This window comes from Mugil cephalus, chromosome 2 (assembly GCF_022458985.1).
Source record: "Mugil cephalus isolate CIBA_MC_2020 chromosome 2, CIBA_Mcephalus_1.1, whole genome shotgun sequence".
Classification (NCBI taxonomy): Eukaryota; Metazoa; Chordata; class Actinopteri; order Mugiliformes; family Mugilidae; genus Mugil; species Mugil cephalus.
In genome coordinates, this window is record NC_061771.1 from 15,812,387 (window position 1) to 15,831,443 (window position 19,057).

Genomic DNA, 19,057 nt, shown 5'->3' on the forward strand with positions numbered 1-19,057 from the left:
AGAATTTATGTACGATTCAATCCAGAAACAAAATCACAATGCCATGTATTTACGTGTATATAAAATCGATGTGTTTCCTGGTAGTTTGGTGACAGATCATTTCACATAGCGGGAAATGTTTCAGCTTTAAAAAAACGAACACACCCTCCTCCCTGAGGTAATTGCACAGCACTCTTTGTTGTAATTGTGTGTGCACATACACGTTGAAAGTATCATAGACTGCTATGACACAACAGCACAAACATGAATTCCCTTTTTTTGTTTTTTTAAGGAGTGAGCTTGGAGGTATAAAGCATGTTTACTATAAAGCATGCTTTATCATCGGTGCTTACAGTAAGATGATTAAGACAAAACCCTGATCTGAACAAAATGAATAGTACTGGTAGTCGCCTGCCTGGAAACATAAGCTGGAAAACAACTGGCTGATATGTCCAGCTTTGTTGATTCTGGTAACGGAAGACTTCAATGTGCAAGGACATGGAGATGTCCAGTCTTACTGTCTTCGTTTGTTAAGATATTTAAGAATGCGCGCTATGCTGCATGATAAGGCATCCTGTCTGTGCTACCATAGTAATTTTCCCATGATTACAAAGTGGTCCATAAAAAATGCACAGAAGAAGATGAAGCGATTTCTTGAACGTGTAAAATATGTACTGATCTGCAAGGGTTAAAATTATAGTAAGAATTACTGTGTGTGACACACAGTTTGGGATAATTGCTCATATTTTGGGAAATATAAAGGAAAATATATAAAATTACAATCCATGGCATTCACTGTGCATGCTTCATAGATGAGTGTCATGAAAAGTGAGGAAGCAGATAATAGATTGGTCAGATCTCACTCCATCCTCTCAGCCTGTAATACCCAGTTACCAAATAGTTTGTTACCAGATAGAAAATAAATGAAACCACAACTTCAAATGATGCAATGCTACAAGAATGGAGTGGTTGTCTGCAACCACATGTTTTCACAACATGCGTCGGTGGAAGCATTAATGCAAATGATCAGGAGATATGCAAATGATAGGGTTCACACGGCAGACTACAGATGAGGACGAGAGAAAAACAGCAAGTTTTTGTTTTTTTAAAATCACAGTCCAGAAGCCCTTTTTCCTTTGACGTAATGTGTTTCGATGACTGAGGTCTGGCGTTTTTTTTCTTTACTTCTTTGGTCGAAAGTACAGTCTCTTGGTGAGCATTGAAGCAAAGCAAGGTACCTGCTTTTTACCAATCGCAGTCCGGTCGGCGCAGTTCCCGACGCTCCTCATCGCCACTTTCCTGTTGACCAGCGTGAGTAACTCTGTGAATTCAAGGGAATCCCCGTGCTTTCGAAGTATCTCGCACAGGTCCTGGATGTACCATGAGCCATTGATGGTCTCCCGATGGGAATAGTAGCCTAGACAAAGAACACGTAAGAATAAAAAAGTTAATGTGGATGACAGGTGAGCAGCAAAAAGGATATGAACTCAAGAGGTTTATGTTTTAAAGAACAAGTTCAGTTCATTTGGTACAAACCACAAGACAACCACAGAAAAAAAATAAACAAAATCCACTGCTGCACCACACATGGCTCCTGTTCTTAGGAAATCTTTTTATTGCAAACCTCAAGCTTGCAAACTAACCACCCGCAAACGTCCTAGATGACTCACCTTCAGCCACAGAGTAGCACATGACGAAATCAGCCCCAGCCGGGAGGGTATACACGGCGCTGGCATCCACCACCGTCTCGTTGATCCCATTGTCCACAGCGTCACAGACGGTCACGGGATCGTCGTGTCTGTCTCCACGGCACGCCTAGAGACGGACATGGACGTTTTTTTTTTTTCGGGTGAATTTGTGGAAACGTGTCAACATGGCGTCAAGAACTTTTTGGGGTTCTGTTGGGTTTGCTCGTTTGTTCGTTTGTTTGGGTGTACCTGTAACACAAAGATCTTTGGCTTTCCCGCAAGGCTGCTGCACTTGTCTCCTTTGAACATGGCTGTGATATCCTGGATTTTGATCTTGCCGTCGTAGGCGTAAACGTGGTCGTTCTCGCCGTGGCTCAGGAAGGCGAGCAAAAAGCAGTCTGCGTCTGAATGGTCTTCTGCTGCAGCTGGTGGGACACGAGGCACAACATTCAAACTCGCCACTCAACAGAGGCACAGTGCACTTCACTTGTTGGATTTTGTTACACAGAAAAATAAGGACTTAGGTGCTGCTGCTTTTTTAATATACGCATGTGGTATGAGTCTGAGAAGTGCCCAAGAGTGCACGTACCCTCAGAGATTTTAGTAATCAAATCCACTTGTTTGTAGTCCTCATAGACCCTCACTTCGAAGTTCAGGTCCCGCAGTCTGAAGGAAAAGTGAACAGAAGGTGCAGTGAAGCACACTGGAAATTCTCAGTGTTTCCACAGTATAGGTTTACAACTGCTGAACATGCACAGACGCGTCATTAAGCAAGCTTTTATCTGTCAGCGGTACCTTTTCTCCAAGTTGATGCGATCGGCCCTGGTCCCGTTCCTGTCGTTCAACCTCAGATGCCAGAAGAAGCGCTCCTGGTTGAAGATGAGGGCAAGTCCTCGCCGCTTGTGGCTCATCTTGTACTCCTCTGCAGGATCCAAATTCATTGTGCTGTTGCAATATGAAAAGCAGCAGGTGAAGACAGCTGTTGTATGGAAAATACTGGACACTTGATAGTGGAATGAGCGAGAATATACCAAGTAGAAGAAATGGCTTACCTGGATGAGAAGCCATAGTCAGCCTCGGTGGTGTCCATTGAACACGCTGTACGGGAAACGACACACAAGTAGTACATGTAACAGTGACATATATACACATATATATACACACACACATAAAAAGAGGAACTGCTTTAAAGCTTTTAATATATACACTACCAGTCAAATTTTGGACCCAATTACTCACTGAATTTAGAAGGTATGAGCAAACTTATGACTGGTGGTGCATAAAATAATACTATTGCCACAAAAAAAGAAAAAAAAAATACTACACTTTTGCTTCATTGTTAAGCAGCTAACCACAAATGCATGGATCGCTACCAGTACTGGGGTCAAGCAGCCATTGTTCTGTCAGCTTAGAGTCCTCACGGCCGTCAATGGCAGGCTGACAGGTGGAGAAAGATGGCAAAAGAAAGGAGGGCAAAAGCGACGCCTCTGTGTCAGCCACACTGCAGGTATGCAGGTTAGACTCAGGGAGAGGGCCGGTGTTTGAGAAGATATTAGTGGGTCATTGGTGCAGTAAACACGTCACGGCAAACTAATCCAGCAGCCCTGCGGCGAGGCAGACTTTTAAAAAGGCCAAATCAAAGTCTCCCTTCATTGTACATTAAAAAGTCTGAGAGAGAGATAACATGGAGACAATTTATCCATCTGAACAGATTACACACGAACAGCATCCAGGCAGGTCCGCTGGTAACTGAGAGGAAGTAAGGAAGCACTGGAAGAGGTTGATGATTGACCTCTGACCACATTATGACGATGTGGCTTGTGTTGAAAGAGCCTTGATTCCTTTAAATGTAACCACGTTCTGTTTCACTTTTACTTTAATCAGTGTACACCAATGACCTATATTGCTTCGTGAGTGACATGAAGGTTTAATGACAGCACACAGCTCAGTGTAAAGGACTCACCCGTAGCGTCTGTGACTGCTCTGCTGTCAGTCACACCAGCTGAGGGAAAGAAAGAAAAAAATAATAATTAAAAGCTCCCGTCGCATGTTGTACCGTCTTAATAACTGACGCAGGGCGGAGAAGAATGACTCCAGGTAGCCGGCAGGTGTGACAGCACTCGAGTAAGAGCACAATAAAGCCGGCTTTTCTCGTGATGCCACTTCCAGAGAGACTAAAATGAGTTGACTTTACGGTGCGCAGAAATACAGCGTTTAAATGTTTCCATAAATATTAAAAGTATAAAGTTTTTACCTCCGCGGACGTCTTTGGCTTCGTCAGACATGTTGCAAGTTGGTCTCGAACAAATAACTTCAAATTGCTTCGATGAACCAGTGTTCGGCTATAAAGCGGGACGGCCACGTGTAGCCACGCCCCCCGCGCCACCCTATTGGCTCAAAGTCACAACCTGAGGTCGCGATTGGTCAAACATCGGCAGCGGGGACTTCCGTGTTTGCCACATTGCGACAGCGAGTCTTAAAAGGAAGAAAGGAGTTTCATAGCGATGAAATAAAAAATAAAAGGATTTGAGGTCTATACAACCGAAGATAACTTCCGGTCATGTTAAAAACACAAAGAATAAAACATTTGTATATGGTTAATTAAAGGATAGGATAGAAAATGATTAATACAAGCATGATTGTCTTTATTTATTTATTTTTTTGGAACAATAAAGTTTTTTTGTTTTTGTTTTTTTCACACAGGGGCGTCACTTCCCACTCAGACTTGTGCGTCAGCTCATAGTTACCCGCATTTCCTCAAAGTGCAGAGTTCCCAAGAAAGCGTACCCGCAGAGCAACTGGCAGTCAGTACAATCATATTAAACCTTATTACTTACATATAAATAATTAGCTGCGTGAGGCATTAGCCATCATATCTAAAGACTGAGGCCATTTCAGAGTTACTTTGTATATACACACATATCTAAAAAATCCAATGAACAGATCAGTGCCAGCTAAAGGTGCTCGGTCCCTGAGAAAATCTACAAGTCGAAAACAAAGTTTATTGCAGCACTCTTCAGTTAGTGTTGTGTTTCCAACAGTCGACAGGCAGTCTTGTGGAGCCTTGTGGACCCTCTGGTGTCACAGTTCCCTCTTCACTTCATATTGACAGACACAGGACTCTCGCTGACTGTCCAGGTACGGCTTACATCCCAAGTGCATAACGGCGTCAAAAAGCAGAGTGACCGCTGACTCACACGCTGATGAGACAGAAAGAGAAAACGTGAGGAAGAACAGGGGGATGAGGCGTTACAAACAAGTTACTGTCAGGCAAACAGTGTGAATCAAATACTGTTTTTATCTCAGATGAAAATCAGATGTATTAATACATTTCCTTTAAGACTGTAGGATTTAAATAGGCTAATTTGCATGCACGGCCGCACTGACTCCAATACTGAGTTTAATCTAAACAAGAATTTACATCATCAACACCTCTATGAAGATCGGAACAGATTTGCAACTACTCTAAGGTGCTATTAGTAGTGCAACGCTGTGACAGTTTAGAAGTTTTGTTTTCGGCTGATGTCACTTTGAAGAAAAAGAGAAGTTTAATTCTGGATGAGGAGTGAGGGGGGGCTTGGACCAGATGGAAGATTCCTAAAATGTCAATTACACAAAATGCAGAGTTGTACGACTGGAGATGTTTCACGTCTCCTTGTTGCTCTACTGTACAAAATCCTAAAATCACCCACAAAAATGCACAGGTCGGAGGAGGGCTGTTGTGCAGGTTTTGTGCAGCTGAAGGCGTAAACAGCACTAACTCAATAAAGACACAGGTGGTGCCATGACAAGGCATTAGCAATTTGGACATCAGTCAAAATGAAATCTCTGTAGAGGATGAGCAACAGTCAGTGGTCAAGGGTGAAGGCTGAATCTACGGCATCTGACCTCAGACCTTAGATCCATTTTCCAGAGAAATTTTTATCCACAAGGACCACACTTCATTATGCGATCCCCATTCCCAAGGAAGGAAAGTCCTCCTGGCGGAAGTGACAGTCCTGCGGGAGAGGAGCTGTGAGAGAGGAAGTGAGCGAAGTACAAACATCTGCTCCAGTGTTGCTTCATTGTTGTGATTGTCAGATGTCCTCGTCAGCGCAACAAATTACAGTCACAGAAGGCTATCTTTTTCTTTTCATGTGACGTACAGTTAAGAAAGACACATAAGAGCCAACTTCCTGGTCATCCGTTTAACGTTCATGCCACAGCATCCACGCAGAGCACTTTCTAAATAACAGAAATAGGGAACACTACTCTCATTTCCTGCTCCCATTACAGTGGCTTATGATAAGTGTAAGAGTTACTGGATTAGCTCTGACCTTTTTGTTTCACATTTTGCTGTGTAATTCATCTTAGCCCATATTCAAAATAAAGGCTTAAACTTATTTTAAGATAAGTTATTCTATTCATGGGTTTCAGTGACGTCACGTTTTTGTTGCGGCCGCCATCTTTAGGACCTGGCGCCACCACCCGGTCCCGGAGAAAAATGGCCAGTCAAACGGCAAATGTGCATCTTTCACCTTCCGAAAAACGCTATTTAAAGAAATTCTATGTTTTGGGTTTCGATCCCTACTGAATTGCCCTTGAAATGCTAATTCCCCTTCAATTTGCCTTAAATTTTCCCAAATTTGTCCTCTGTGGACATATACATTTATCTAATTCATAATCCATCCCCCTACACCAGCGAGTCCCTGAAGGCTTACAAGAGCACCAGAGCCTACCAGTACTTCACCTCAGGTTGGGTCACCGAGGCAGAACTTTATCACCTGGAGGACCAAAAAATGTTTTGGATCATGGGAAAGGAAAGTTACGTATTTATTTACTACTTTACGAGCTTTCTGGTCGATTAAAACTACCACGAACGTTACATTTGCTAGCTTGTTATTGGCAAGCTAAGTGTTTATTTACCAAAATATTCGCTGCTATGTGGTTAAAACTAACGTAAAAGTAGTGGTTGCGAGGTCATACTATCTGTGTCATTGTATCATTGATACAGGCTGAGAGGTCGTTTTAACCAACCCATGGTTCTTATAATAGATCCATGAACCCACCTCATTATAACTGATGGCAAAATACCCCGCTGTGCTTAATGAAAGGATCGTTACTGCAAGGTAGCATTCTTGCTGACATACTTAACTGCAGGTAAAACATTCACAGAGCCTGAATGTGACCCCCACACACCCCTGGATCACAGCGCAGGAGGATGGAACAGCTGTCATGGCTCACTGCACCTGTAAGGCAGGCTTAGGAGAGGTGTGCTCTCACGCAGCAGCCCTCATGTATTCAGTCCTGGCTGCTGTTGACATCAGAAATGGACAGGCTTGTATACGGAAGCCCTGTGCTTGGACTCAGCCAAGTAAGGAATCTGTCAGGGAGGTTCCTTATGAAGAGCTTCGAAACATCAGCTTTTCTCTTAAAGAGCCCTGCCACTGATCCTTTTTAATGGCAGCGACCCCACCTCTGTCTTCTTTCATTGTTTTGGGGGATACTGTAAAATGTAAGTCCTGTATTTTTAGCCTTAGCTCCATCGCAGCCGACCGCACAGCAGATAGGAGGCATATTGACATCGCACACATGATGGTATCAAGATTCAAGATTTGTGAAGATTATACATATACATAAGCATGTTTGTACTGGTATTTATGTACATGTTTATGTACACACACACGCGCGCACACATCCACATACTTATTATTATTTATACATTATTTATTATTTTTTTTAAATACACTACTTTGCTTCCCCCTGCTGGATGTACTGTATATGACAAACATCTCTAGTTACCTACCTGAACTTTTGATATTATTCTTGAACTAAATCAAATTGGACATGTTAGATATTAGACATGATATGTTAGATAAGGTTCTATTGTCACTGCTCACTATGATAACCCAGCAAAACCTTTAAGAACACTAAGGAAATGAGTTTCGCAAATGTACGCATACAGGACAAAGAGACCTTCGCCTCTTAAATTTAATTTAGACTTTAATGATGGTTAAATTAAGTAATCATGGACTATGGAGTCATTTTTAAAATTGAGTGAAGTTAAATGAATGTGTTATGTGCAGAGTGTTTGTTTTTTTTTTTACACTAGGGCAACCTAAAATAGTCTACAGTGCATCGCTTGAGCCAGGATCTGTCTCTTACCTTGGACACTCTGGGACAGTCCCAGAGTCCTTTGCACATTCTTGCAGATGGTCTCGAGACAGTCCTGAAACTGTTCATCACAGTCGTGCTTCTCATTGCCACAGGTGTCATAGCAGCGGTCATGCTGGTTACAGCATTTGGTCATGGACGGGATACCTATATCAAACTGGAAATAGCAGCACAGTTACTCTTTGGCTGTAATAGTTGTGTTCAGGATTGAGATTTAAAAAATATATATATATATATATATTGTGAGCACATGACACACGTTTCTCTTGATGTATTTTTCACTGAGCTTATATTGCACTTCTGATGTTGAAATGACTTTGCAGACATGACAGAAGTACCTGATAGCATTATGCTAACAATAAAGGCAGGGGTGAAGTGGAAGGGGGCGGAGAGAAGGTGGATGTGGGTGAGGAGGTGGGGGAAGATGGACATGTCGGCATAGAGGAAAGGCAGGGGGGTCATTGAGAGGATGTAAACAGGAGGAAGACGAGGCTTCTGTTGTCCAACCTACAACTAACAAACAACGAACAATCTCCCCCACCACCATCATCATCATGACACTACTCCTTGTGCCAAAATGCCCTGTTTCTCTTTGCTTTCTTTTTCAGGTCCTCCTTCTTTATCCTGTGCTTTCCTTTTCTTCCCTTTCTTTACTTCTCTGGAGTCACTCTCAACCTCTGCTTGTTCAGCCTCCAGCATCTTATTCTTATCCATTTCTATCTTCTACTCCTCCAGTTTCCCCTTTGCATCTAACAGATCTTTCTTCTCATCTGCCAGCTGTTTCTTGGTTTCTGTCAGATCTTTCCTCTCCTCTCATTGCCTCATGGCCTCTAACAGAACTTTCTCTCCAATTGTTTTCTGCCCTCCCTCAGTTCGATCTTTTCCTCCAAAAGCTCTTTCTTCTCTTCTTCCAGATCTTTCATCTCCTCCTCTGGTTTGTCATTCTTCTGCTCCATTTCTTCTTTGATCTATTCAATTTTCCTATTCTTGTCTTCCATCTCTTTCTTTGTCTCTTCCACTTCCCTTTTCTCCCATACAAATGCCACCTTCTCCTCCTCCTGCACTTTCTTCACCCTCATCTCGTTCTTTGTTTCAATTATTCGGTTGTTTCTTTTCTTCTTCTGGTTTTTCTTCTCGTCCTTTAGTTTCGATATGGTCTGTTTTGCTCTGTCTCATCCAGCGCTTGCTTCTCCTACTCCAGTTCTTTTTTTGTCCTCCTCAATCGTCTTTTTCTCCTGTTCCACCTCATTTCTCAGCCTCTCCAGGGCACCTCATTGAAGCCTCATCCTTCTGAAGGATCGCGTTGAGTTGCGCAGAGACTTCCAATTTCCTTGTTGAGTTCAAGGATTTCATGATCTACCTGGTGCAGCAGCTGGTTCAACTCCTGCTGGCGTTCACTGGAGTTATTCTCCGTCTGTGAACCGACCTCACGCTTCAACTGTTGTCTGACTCTCCTGAGAGGGTTTTTTCTTTTCTGATTTTCAAGCTCCTGCTTGTTCTCCTCCAGAAGTTTCTCCTGCGTCTTGCTTTTTCTTTTAGTTACATGCAGGTCACGAGCAACAACTGAATTTTGATTAGGAATTAAACTGCATCCAAGGACACGTGTTTGTGAACAGAAATTGCTCGGACAATGTGAATTTTAGGGAATAAAAATTAGTGACAAGCCCAGGTATTTGTCAGGTTCCCTCCTTTGCCTTGTACTGCAAACAATAATATTGTATTTCTATTAATTTGCAGTTTTAAAACCATCTCTGATTACCTGAAACCCAAAGAGTGGGGAGCCACATCCGTTGGGTGGTGGTTGCTTGTACCCAGGACGAGGCATCGGCTTGTACCCTGTAAGAAAGGAGCAGAGGTGAAGAGATTTCTTGTTCTTGCACCGTTATCTGGCTGTTGGAGATAACCACATCATGACTGAGTAGCTTACTGTGTCGATCAATGGGCGATGATATATTTTGCATTTACCAGCTGTAAACATGAGCTCAAACTTCAAGTTTTTATGTCTAATTAACCGAAGTTCTTCAGTGCATACATAGAAATTGTGGTTTGGATGTGACTGACAGAATGTCTGTTAACTGTATTGGGTTGACAGCTCTTGTTTTGTTGGAGAAAGGACTTGAAGGAAGAAAGATAGACGCTGTCTTACCATCACTACATCTATAATGACACAGCCCGTCATCGCCACCAAACAGGTCCAGTGCTGCGTTCAAGTACGTGTCAATCTTGTGTATTCCATTACGAATAGTTTTCAGAGTCATCCTCCAGTCTGGAGTCTCTGGCTCGTGTTTGTAGCCAGACACAAGTGAGAAACATCCGCAGGAGTACAAACTTAACACCAAAACACACACGTAGCTGAGGCGCCGCATAATAGTCTTTTCACGGCTAAATGGTTTGACTTAACTGATTTACGCCTCAAAACGCGGTGTCAATACCATCTCAGTTTTCACCTTTGCTTGTTTTCATGTCATTTCCACGTCGCTGAAAGAGGCACTGGCGGTGGGCTGATGTCGCTTCCGGGTTGACGCTGTCACGTGACCTTTGATAAACCAACGGAGATGATGTCACCACATGCAACGAAGAAAAGTAAATATTTTGGATTTGACCTAAAACGCAGAATTATTGTTAGAATAAATAAGTAAATAAATAATATAATTATATTTTATTGTTTATGTTGGTTAAAATGGCAGTATTAGTAGTAGTGCAAAGTGTAGTTTAATAGATCATCGCTAGGTTGTCTTTTTGTCAAATACGCATTTAGCACAAAGATGTAGGTCAAAAGAAGTAGAAGGCAGGATTAGAATTGCTATTTTAAAATTAAGATCCATTGTTATTAAAGATAATCCTCCATAATCCCGCAGTGGAATAAGTAAACATTCTTGAGTCATACACTTGCACTTGCATATTAGCTACTGATGTATTTTTTTTAACACCAGTCATTTCACTTCTGGTTTCCATGGTAATGGAATCCAACTAGCATCACAGTTGCTAAAGAGATGCATCACTAAACGGTGTATTTAAATGGTATTTATGTGGTTTTTGTATCTAAACATTACAAAGCTACATTAAATACTAAGTATAAAACACTATATATATATATATATATATATACACACACACACACACACACACTTCTCAAATTCTCTTTATATCCTCTATATTAGGGCAGCAGCAGAAGATTAAGGGAGTTAAAATATCCATTGCAGCTTCTTACATTTGTGCAGATCAATTGACACCTCCACACAGTCTGTGGTAACAATTTTACTTTATTTAAATGATTAGTCGAGCACTGAAGAAAACCCATGTTTCTTCTATAGTTACTTAAATTACTGCATAAACATTCAAAAATGAAAATGTACAACTGCTTATGAATGAACAGTTCCAGTGTCCTTCCATGTATAGTCCCAGCCAGCTTCACATTTAGGAGTGGAAAATATAAAATGTTCTCTAGTGGCAAAGTCACTTTTCATGATTTGCTGATCTTCATCCACGCGTGGAGGTGAGTAGGCAGCTAAAACAAGCATTCTGCTATGTTTTTAGATTTCCTTCTTTTGTTTGAAAGTGCCTCCAACCATGTCTCCTACACTGTATTTATGACAAGCAGATGATTGCAGATGAAAAGCTGTTTGTGGTTCCTAAGAGAGTACCTTGCTTGTGCCAAATGCCCCTCAGGATATCACTAATCAAAGCACATGCCTTTACAATCAAATGTCCTTGTCCTTCTTGCTTCCAGGAAAACACAAGAAAAGCAGAGTAAAAAAAAAAAAATAGATAAAAGGTGTGGAGCTTTCTACAGTGCGTGTAGATTGGTTCAATATGATGTAACAAGGCAATCCCTGGGGTCAGGATGGAGTGACGAAGAGAAGTTCCAAGGGGATACGAGGAGGAACATATTATAACTTCAGTAATAGAGCTAAACTATTTCATTAGTTTTTTGCTCCTAGTGTAAAGATTGTTTCTTTTTAAAAATCATGAACATACACATCTATTCATATACATTTACATCATCTAGAAGCATCCAACTCAACCGCCTCTGAATAGGTTATTTAGTCTGTCCAGCTCCCTGCAGTTATCCATGGTCATGAGCTCTGCCTTCTTGCGCATACGATCATCCCTGTATACTTTAGCAGCGTAAAGCAGGTCTGTTTCTGGATGAGACAAGCAGAGAAACGATGTGAGGGATTTACAAAAATAAAATCCATTTCTGAATTCAGTAAGATGTAAACGTATTTTACAGCCACGGTTACTTACTTGTCTGTCTCTCCTTCCAGCAGTTATTTCTGACATTAGATACATAGTCCTCTTCTACGTTTTTCTCGATTTGCTGCAGTGCTAAGCCCTTGAACTCTGACTTGAAATCCCTAGTGACGTAGTAGTCAACACGCAGGTTCTCCGTCTGCCTTTTTACGGTCTGACCCGTGGACCTGGAGAGACAAAGGAGGAGCAAGCTTTAAGCGTTTGACAACGTAATGAGTTTCACACACATTCATATTCGATGTAGTCCGCATTTCCTGCAAAGAACTACAAAAAGACTGTACTAAATTAACGAACAAGTCAACAGAAAAGACGCCTAGAGGCCAACTTAGAGATGTAATGCGTGATGATATCAGCTCTGAAGATGCAGTAGGACAGGTGAATGAGTGAATGTTGTCAGAGATTTGAGATTTTCTGCATACTAGTGCAGGCAAATGACAGGAAGAGACTGAGTGTTGACATACGGTCTGGAGTAGAGGCTGTAGGGCGGAGGGGACACCATCATCTGGCTCAGTATTGACACTAAAATCAGGACCACAATGGGCATCAGCTGGATAAACATCGAAAACCCCCCCTGGAGAGAAACAGAGGGTGGTTACTTTAGTTTCAGTAACAAATATATTATTTAACAACAAAAAGAGCTTGTGCAGAAACGCATCAACTAAACACTGGCGTTTCTTAAAAATAACAAATTCTGAACATACATCCCCCCTTTCTTCTGTTCTCTCTTGCCGGTAATCCGTATGTTGGCTGTAGCTCGTCCTGCCGTTGGTGAAAGTGTGTGCACTTGCTGTAGACGAATGGGAACAAAATATATAAATATTAGCCAGACACAAAGTTATGGAACACAATGTCACCTACTGTACCTATTCTGAAAACACGAAGTATATGTTCATGCTGCTCACTGTCATCTGAGCCCTTATTTGCCCTTCATTCAGGGGAGAGGATGACGACAACAAGAAAGTGCATCCGTCCTCTTTATTATAACCATTTTACACAAACTAATGCCTAGCACCAAGAGTGGTGGCACAATTTACAGCAACACTAAAGTGCATTTGAGGAGTAAACCCTCTCTGAACCATAAACCCGCTGATAGGTGGGCTGGTTTCAAGTTTAGTATTGGATTGTCACGATATTTGTTGAAGCGGATCTAACGGAGAATCTACTCATGACTTAAAAATCACTACACAAAATAATTGCCTTATTGCTTTATATGTAGACTCTGTGTTCTGAGCCCATAAACATCAAGTTATTATCTAAGGATCTTAACACTCAACATAAAAAAAACATCTAAACTAGAAAGTTAAATTGATAACTGACACCATGAAGAGTATTTCAATACATTCTTAACATGTGGAACAAACACCTGTTTTAAGTTTGAAGTTATGCGTCAGAGCCGCTATACACATACAAGTGCTCACTTACAGGAGGGGAAGCCGCCTCCAAAGAACATGTTGAAGAGGTCCTCGGGAGTGATGTCTGCCTCGAAGCCCCTGTGGAAGTCAAAGCCCCCTCCATGGGAGTGACTGGGGCTGCTCGGCTCCTCCCCTCCCGTCAGGTCATACTGCCGCCGTTTGTCTGAGTTGCTCAGCACTGCGTATGCGTTGCCAATCTCTGGAGGAAGAGTCGAGTTAGAGGGGGGAAATTCATTGTACGTGTATATATGTATAATGCTATCCTGTGCCAGGGCTCAATGGCTCAATTGTAGACAGTACAACTTTAAACGTAGTCACTTCCAAACTGATAAAGAAATTAAAAAAATAAAAGCAGTAAATTTACTTTTAAAGGCCTCCGTTGCTCCAGGTGCATGGTTTTTGTCCGGATGGAACTTCAGAGCTAGTTTCCTGTAGGCTTTCTTAAGTTCTTCTTCATTGGCTTCTTTACTGACTCCGAGCACTTCATAGTAGTCCTTACACCGCTTTATTCTGAAACACACACACAGAAGGTGAAAAGTCTAAAAAAAAAAAAAAAAAAAAAAAAAAAAAACACAAAGAAGCAATAAATCATTTGTTAATAACTGACATCCAAACACTAACCCTAACACAAACAGCTATATTTACACACAGTGTGGCTTATGATGTTTACATTTCTACACATAAGTGTTTGGATGTGTTTATGTGCACGTCCACATAACACATCATGTCATAACACATGTAGGGTCATTGGCTATGGCTGAAATCAATATGACAAAATTAATGTTTTTGAGATATTGTTGTGCATCCTAAAATAGCAAAGTGTATAAATATTCATGTGTAAAATGATTTAAATGAACAATGTTCCGTGGTTATTGCACATTGTGTCATTTTATTAACTTTGAATTTAAACATTTTGTGTCAAGATTGTGTCAAGTATATTTCATTAACAGTGAATTAAATGACCACAATGTACTCTATGTACAGCAGCTAAGGCTGGAGCCGTTAATGACATGATGCAATTTAAACTCACTAAAGCATCCCCCACAGGATTTAAACCATGGGGGGATCTGTGAATGCCTAACTTTAACTGCAACACACTGGCAAGACTGTGTAACGACGAGCTCTGTTTGTTATCTTATAAATGAATTATGCATAGGATACTATCTTGTCTTGTCGTATGGTCTAAAATTAAAACACGTGTTGGTTACCAGGTGTCTAGCCGACACGGTTACATGTCTCTCATCACCCTCATGGGAAACACAGACATCAAGATGCAAAGGTTCCCTGAGCAGTAGTTATGTGCACAAGGTACTGCACGAGTGCCTTTGTTTGGCCAAAAATGAAAGGTTGAATCAAGTATAGCAGGAACAGTAGGTCTTTCACAGAGACCCATAGACATGTGAGGTCAAGTTGCACAGAAAACGGTTGAAAATCCATAGATATAATAACAGTGAAACTCTTATGTGTAATTCTTCAAAAATATGAAAAAAACAAGACCTCTATTTTTTGTTATCAATATTTTTCTATGGGAATAGCCCTCTCTATAGCTATGTGTAACCTAGCAACAGTAACATAGGAAGTCTTGACTAAGACTGAAAGCCCTGTGGTTGGTGGTCAACACAGACCAGTCAGAAGGCAAACAAAGGGTCCGTTGTAGGAAAAGGGTAAAACAAACAACTGACATGAGACAGGATAAAGCATCTACTGAACGCCAACATTCTCACCTTTGCACACCTTCCACCTGTTCTTTGGTGAAGACTTTAGAAGAACCACTTCCTCCAGATTCTTGGTTCTCTCTGTCTGACCGGGCGCCGTTAGCTTCCGAGTGTTCGGCCGGTTTCCTGCGATAGGCACCATTTCCTGCTGAGCTCCCATTCTTTGTTAGTGCGTCCAAGAAAGCTAAAAAGACGACAAATTAAATGATGAGTTATTACCATCTGGGTTGTGTCCAACTTTAGTTGAGTGACATTTAGAGATGAATGACTGAATGTGCACAACTATAAATTGTATCTGCATTCAATAATTCATACACTGCTTTCACGGCTCCGGACTTTACTTTACAAGTTGCTTTTAAGGCGCCTAGTACATGCTGCGTGTTTTCAGTAGCCGCAAATGTTTTTGACAGGGAATAGTGTGTCACCGAGCATCAGCAAACAGTGCAAGTCTGGAAACAATACACAAACATAAATTGTATACATCTTCCGTCTGCGCTGAAGTTTATCCTGTGTCTGGGCCAAGCTGTTGTACTTGAATGCTCTGCAACAACCTCCATCACAGGGAAAAACTCTGGGAACCTATAGCTACAATCAGGTGGGAAGCTAGGACGAGTTTCAAACTGTTGCACAGGGCTGTCTTCTCCTACATCCTGCCGATCAGTTCATCTACAGTGTATTAATTCTAGACGATAATGTTGTTGTGAAAGTACTCGTGCACTGGTTTGTTATGCTGATCCACCAATCACAGATCTGTCACTGGCCCATTCTGTGGCCGATCAAATGTGATAAAAATTGGGTTTGCTGGTGTGGGAGAAAACAGGGTCACAGATGTCAGACAGCCCCGACAGCCACAGAATACGGCCGACCAGAATTTGTGCGTCACAGCCCTTAAATATAACTAGACACTTCGTACAAACCGTGATGATGAAATATACAGTACAATTACGCCCCAATGACACACTAAGATAAGACCCTGAATTCGTAAAAACAGCTTCCTGAAGTGTCCCCACTTTACTGCAATAATAGTCTGGCGAATGAGGCCGGCTCTGTTCTGGGCTGCTCTCTCGAGCCTGTGCAGGTGGTGGGTGACAGCAAAGCTGTAATCTCGTCTCTAACATCTGTGCAATAACCAACTTACACCAATAAGCAACATTAAAACAGAAGTAAACAATATTGACCATCTTGTGTGCAATTCAATGATCTGCTGGGAAACTTTTAGACCTGGCAAGACATAATATAATCCTCCTTTCTCACAGTCCTCTAGGCTAATTTACATCATGAACACAGTGTATTGTCAAGTGTCTTTTCTTTAGTGTCTACCACTAAACTTTGTATTCTAGTTGTGTTTATGTTCCGTATTCTCCGATGTTCAGGAATATATCTTTGGCAGCCACAACAACTTAATCTGTCCTCAGTGGACAGCGGTAACAGCTATACTTTTTAGATTACTGGATGACAACGTTTTACAATATTTCCTTTAATGTTAACTCATCAGCTTGGAAATCGTGGGTTACTAGTGAGTTAGGTGATAAGCAGCCTACTGATGCCAGATAACTTGCTGTATGACGCAGACTCAGGCCTCATGTGGGTGCTTCACTGCCATGATGAACCCGTCAACCGTTTGTTTTGAACCGTCACGATAAGGAACACACTACCGTACACAAATATTACACTATTTAACGGTTTGTTGGTATCATCAATCAGGGGGTTCAGTCTCAAGGTGTGAATGGGGTTGAAAGTTCTTTGGGACAGAAGTTAGGACTGTATTGTAAATAGATGGCAGATTATATCCAGATTAAGTCCACCTCCTCTGTTTAGAGAAGCTTTGTTTTTTCCTAATCTGACATAGATGTCTTCCTTTACTCCTCTTTCAAACCATCTGTCTTCTCTGGCTAAGATTTGGATGTTGTTATCTTCCAAGGAGTCTCCTTTGTCCTTCAGGTGTAGGTGGACTGCTGAATCATTTCCTGATGAGCTGGGTCTCCTGTGTTGATACTCAGTTGCTTTTTCAAAAGCTTTTTGAATGACCGTAAATCACACTTATGTAAATTACAATAATTTAGTTGAATGTCATGAACACTACGTCCTTAGCTGCAATAAACAATTAACATTAAGGTTATATACGGTATGATTCATATAGCAATCTATATCTAAACAAATATGGCTGCTTTAAAGAATCTATAAAAGATATTCTGGTTTGTTCACTACATAGTTCAATGTGTGTTCCTTCATAGTTTGATGTATTGAGTATTAATCTAAAGTGTAAAAACACAACAACACTGAATGAGAAGGCTGGGCCGCACAGTTGTGTGTCATGGATTAGCCTCTATTAGGAAGCTCTCTGCGTAAGTCATTCAATTAAAGCAGGGGGGTTAAACTCATTTTAGTTCAGGGGCCAGATCCAGACCAATTTAATCTCAAGCAGCCCGGCGCAGTAACAAAACAGAATAATAATCTATAAGCAACAATAACTATGACCTTTTCTACTATGACCTGGATGACTGAGGACCTTCACAGACACATCCTTTAGAAAGAAATGGAAGTGCAATTTAAACACACTGCTGTCTGCTCGGAATAGCAGTTATTTTTACTGAAAGATTGCAGACTATGTAATTTCCGCACTTTGCAAATTCATGCTGCGGGCCAGATTGGACCCCCTGGCAGGCCGCTTTAGGTCAGCGGGCCATACGTTTGACACCTGTGAATTAAAGGATTGGTGGTTGGTTGTGTGTCGTGGATTAGCCTCTATTTGGAAGCTCTCTGGGTAGGGTAGGGTGTTCAATTAAAGGATATTAGTGGCTGCTTGTGTGGCCTGGACAGCGTGAAAATCAGCGCCCCACGTCCCCATCCAGGCTCTACTCCGGCGCTTTACCCACACAGAAACCCAGACAAACTCACAACAAGCCACAGAAACTTCGTTAAAAGAAAATCTACTACTTTGAGTTAAAGTGAAATTAAAACTAACAGCGGTGTCGATGTGTACACACGGTTGACAGGTAACACTGCGTTATTGGAGGCGTAATCTGAGATTGACAATTATGAAATGGCTGTAATATTGAGATACAGTATGATCACAGATAGCTAATCGCTTACTCAGCATATGACGAAGACCTCACTTTATTCGCTGTTACGTTTATTACGGTAAGGGCAGGCAGGGTTAAGATATCGGGCCCAAAGCTTGGCTAACAGGGATGCTAAATGTGCCTTTTCTTTAAACCGCGTTTTTTTATTCCCCACAAACATCGAGTAGTCACACAAACACACGTGCCTGATAAACACTCAACATCACTCACCTCAACAAACAACCTTGTGTGATCTCAAATCGACACTGATGCTACCAGTCGCCGGCTACACGCTAACAGCTGATAGCTTAGCCTAGCTTATCTTAGCCCTAGTCGGCTAAACAGACGGAGTTGTTACCTTTGGCTCTGACGGTCGGGTAGAGCTTCTCCGCTTTGTGGAGAAACCTCAGCGCCTTTTCTACATCTCCGGCTTCGAGGGCTTTCGTCGCTATATTTATACATTTCTCCGCCTCGTCTCTGTTCCCTTCCATCTTCTCTCCTCTTCCTTCCTTCCTCCCCCCAACGGCCAGGTCAGCTGAGCGGATCTAGCACCACGTGGTCAACGCCACTGACAGCAGCGTCAGAAAAAATAAAAACCTCAACACTTCAAGTTTCATTCTTCTGCATTCTTTAAATACATTCGATAAGTGCCTTAAGACTGTGTAAGCTTCTTGTGTTTTTTTATGTAGTCCATTTAATTTATTTTATTTTTGTTATTTTTTATTATTTCTTGCTGCTTGGATTGTGTGATATAACCGGTGCCCATTTGTTGTTAAACGATCTTTATTAATAAT

At 41.6% G+C, this 19,057-nt stretch overlaps 3 protein-coding genes across 3 annotated transcripts; all 3 read right to left on the reverse strand.

The window, feature by feature from the left end:
• Window positions 1-1,159: 1,159 nt before the first annotated feature.
• On the reverse strand, window positions 1,160-4,035 carry LOC125003771 (caspase-6-like). The gene is made up of 8 exons (XM_047577943.1): window positions 3,922-4,035; window positions 3,631-3,669; window positions 2,720-2,765; window positions 2,463-2,612; window positions 2,257-2,333; window positions 1,917-2,092; window positions 1,650-1,794; window positions 1,160-1,396 (listed from the first exon to the last, which is right to left on the reverse strand). The coding sequence occupies exons 1-8, from the start codon at window positions 3,950-3,952 to the stop codon at window positions 1,161-1,163; spliced, it is 900 nt and encodes a 299-aa protein (XP_047433899.1). The 5' UTR covers window positions 3,953-4,035; the 3' UTR covers window position 1,160.
• A 256-nt stretch (window positions 4,036-4,291) lies between these two features.
• pla2g12a (phospholipase A2, group XIIA) lies at window positions 4,292-10,346 on the reverse strand. The gene is made up of 4 exons (XM_047577944.1): window positions 9,967-10,346; window positions 9,580-9,656; window positions 7,812-7,977; window positions 4,292-4,867 (listed from the first exon to the last, which is right to left on the reverse strand). The coding sequence occupies exons 1-4, from the start codon at window positions 10,184-10,186 to the stop codon at window positions 4,749-4,751; spliced, it is 582 nt and encodes a 193-aa protein (XP_047433900.1). The 5' UTR covers window positions 10,187-10,346; the 3' UTR covers window positions 4,292-4,748.
• Window positions 10,347-11,065: 719 nt separating this feature from the next.
• Window positions 11,066-18,803, reverse strand: dnajb14 (DnaJ heat shock protein family (Hsp40) member B14). The gene is made up of 8 exons (XM_047579486.1): window positions 18,622-18,803; window positions 15,211-15,385; window positions 13,851-13,996; window positions 13,497-13,685; window positions 12,776-12,861; window positions 12,536-12,645; window positions 12,069-12,241; window positions 11,066-11,965 (listed from the first exon to the last, which is right to left on the reverse strand). Exons 1-8 carry the CDS (start codon window positions 18,752-18,754, stop codon window positions 11,841-11,843), a joined length of 1,137 nt encoding a protein of 378 aa, XP_047435442.1. The 5' UTR covers window positions 18,755-18,803; the 3' UTR covers window positions 11,066-11,840.
• Window positions 18,804-19,057: the final 254 nt, after the last annotated feature.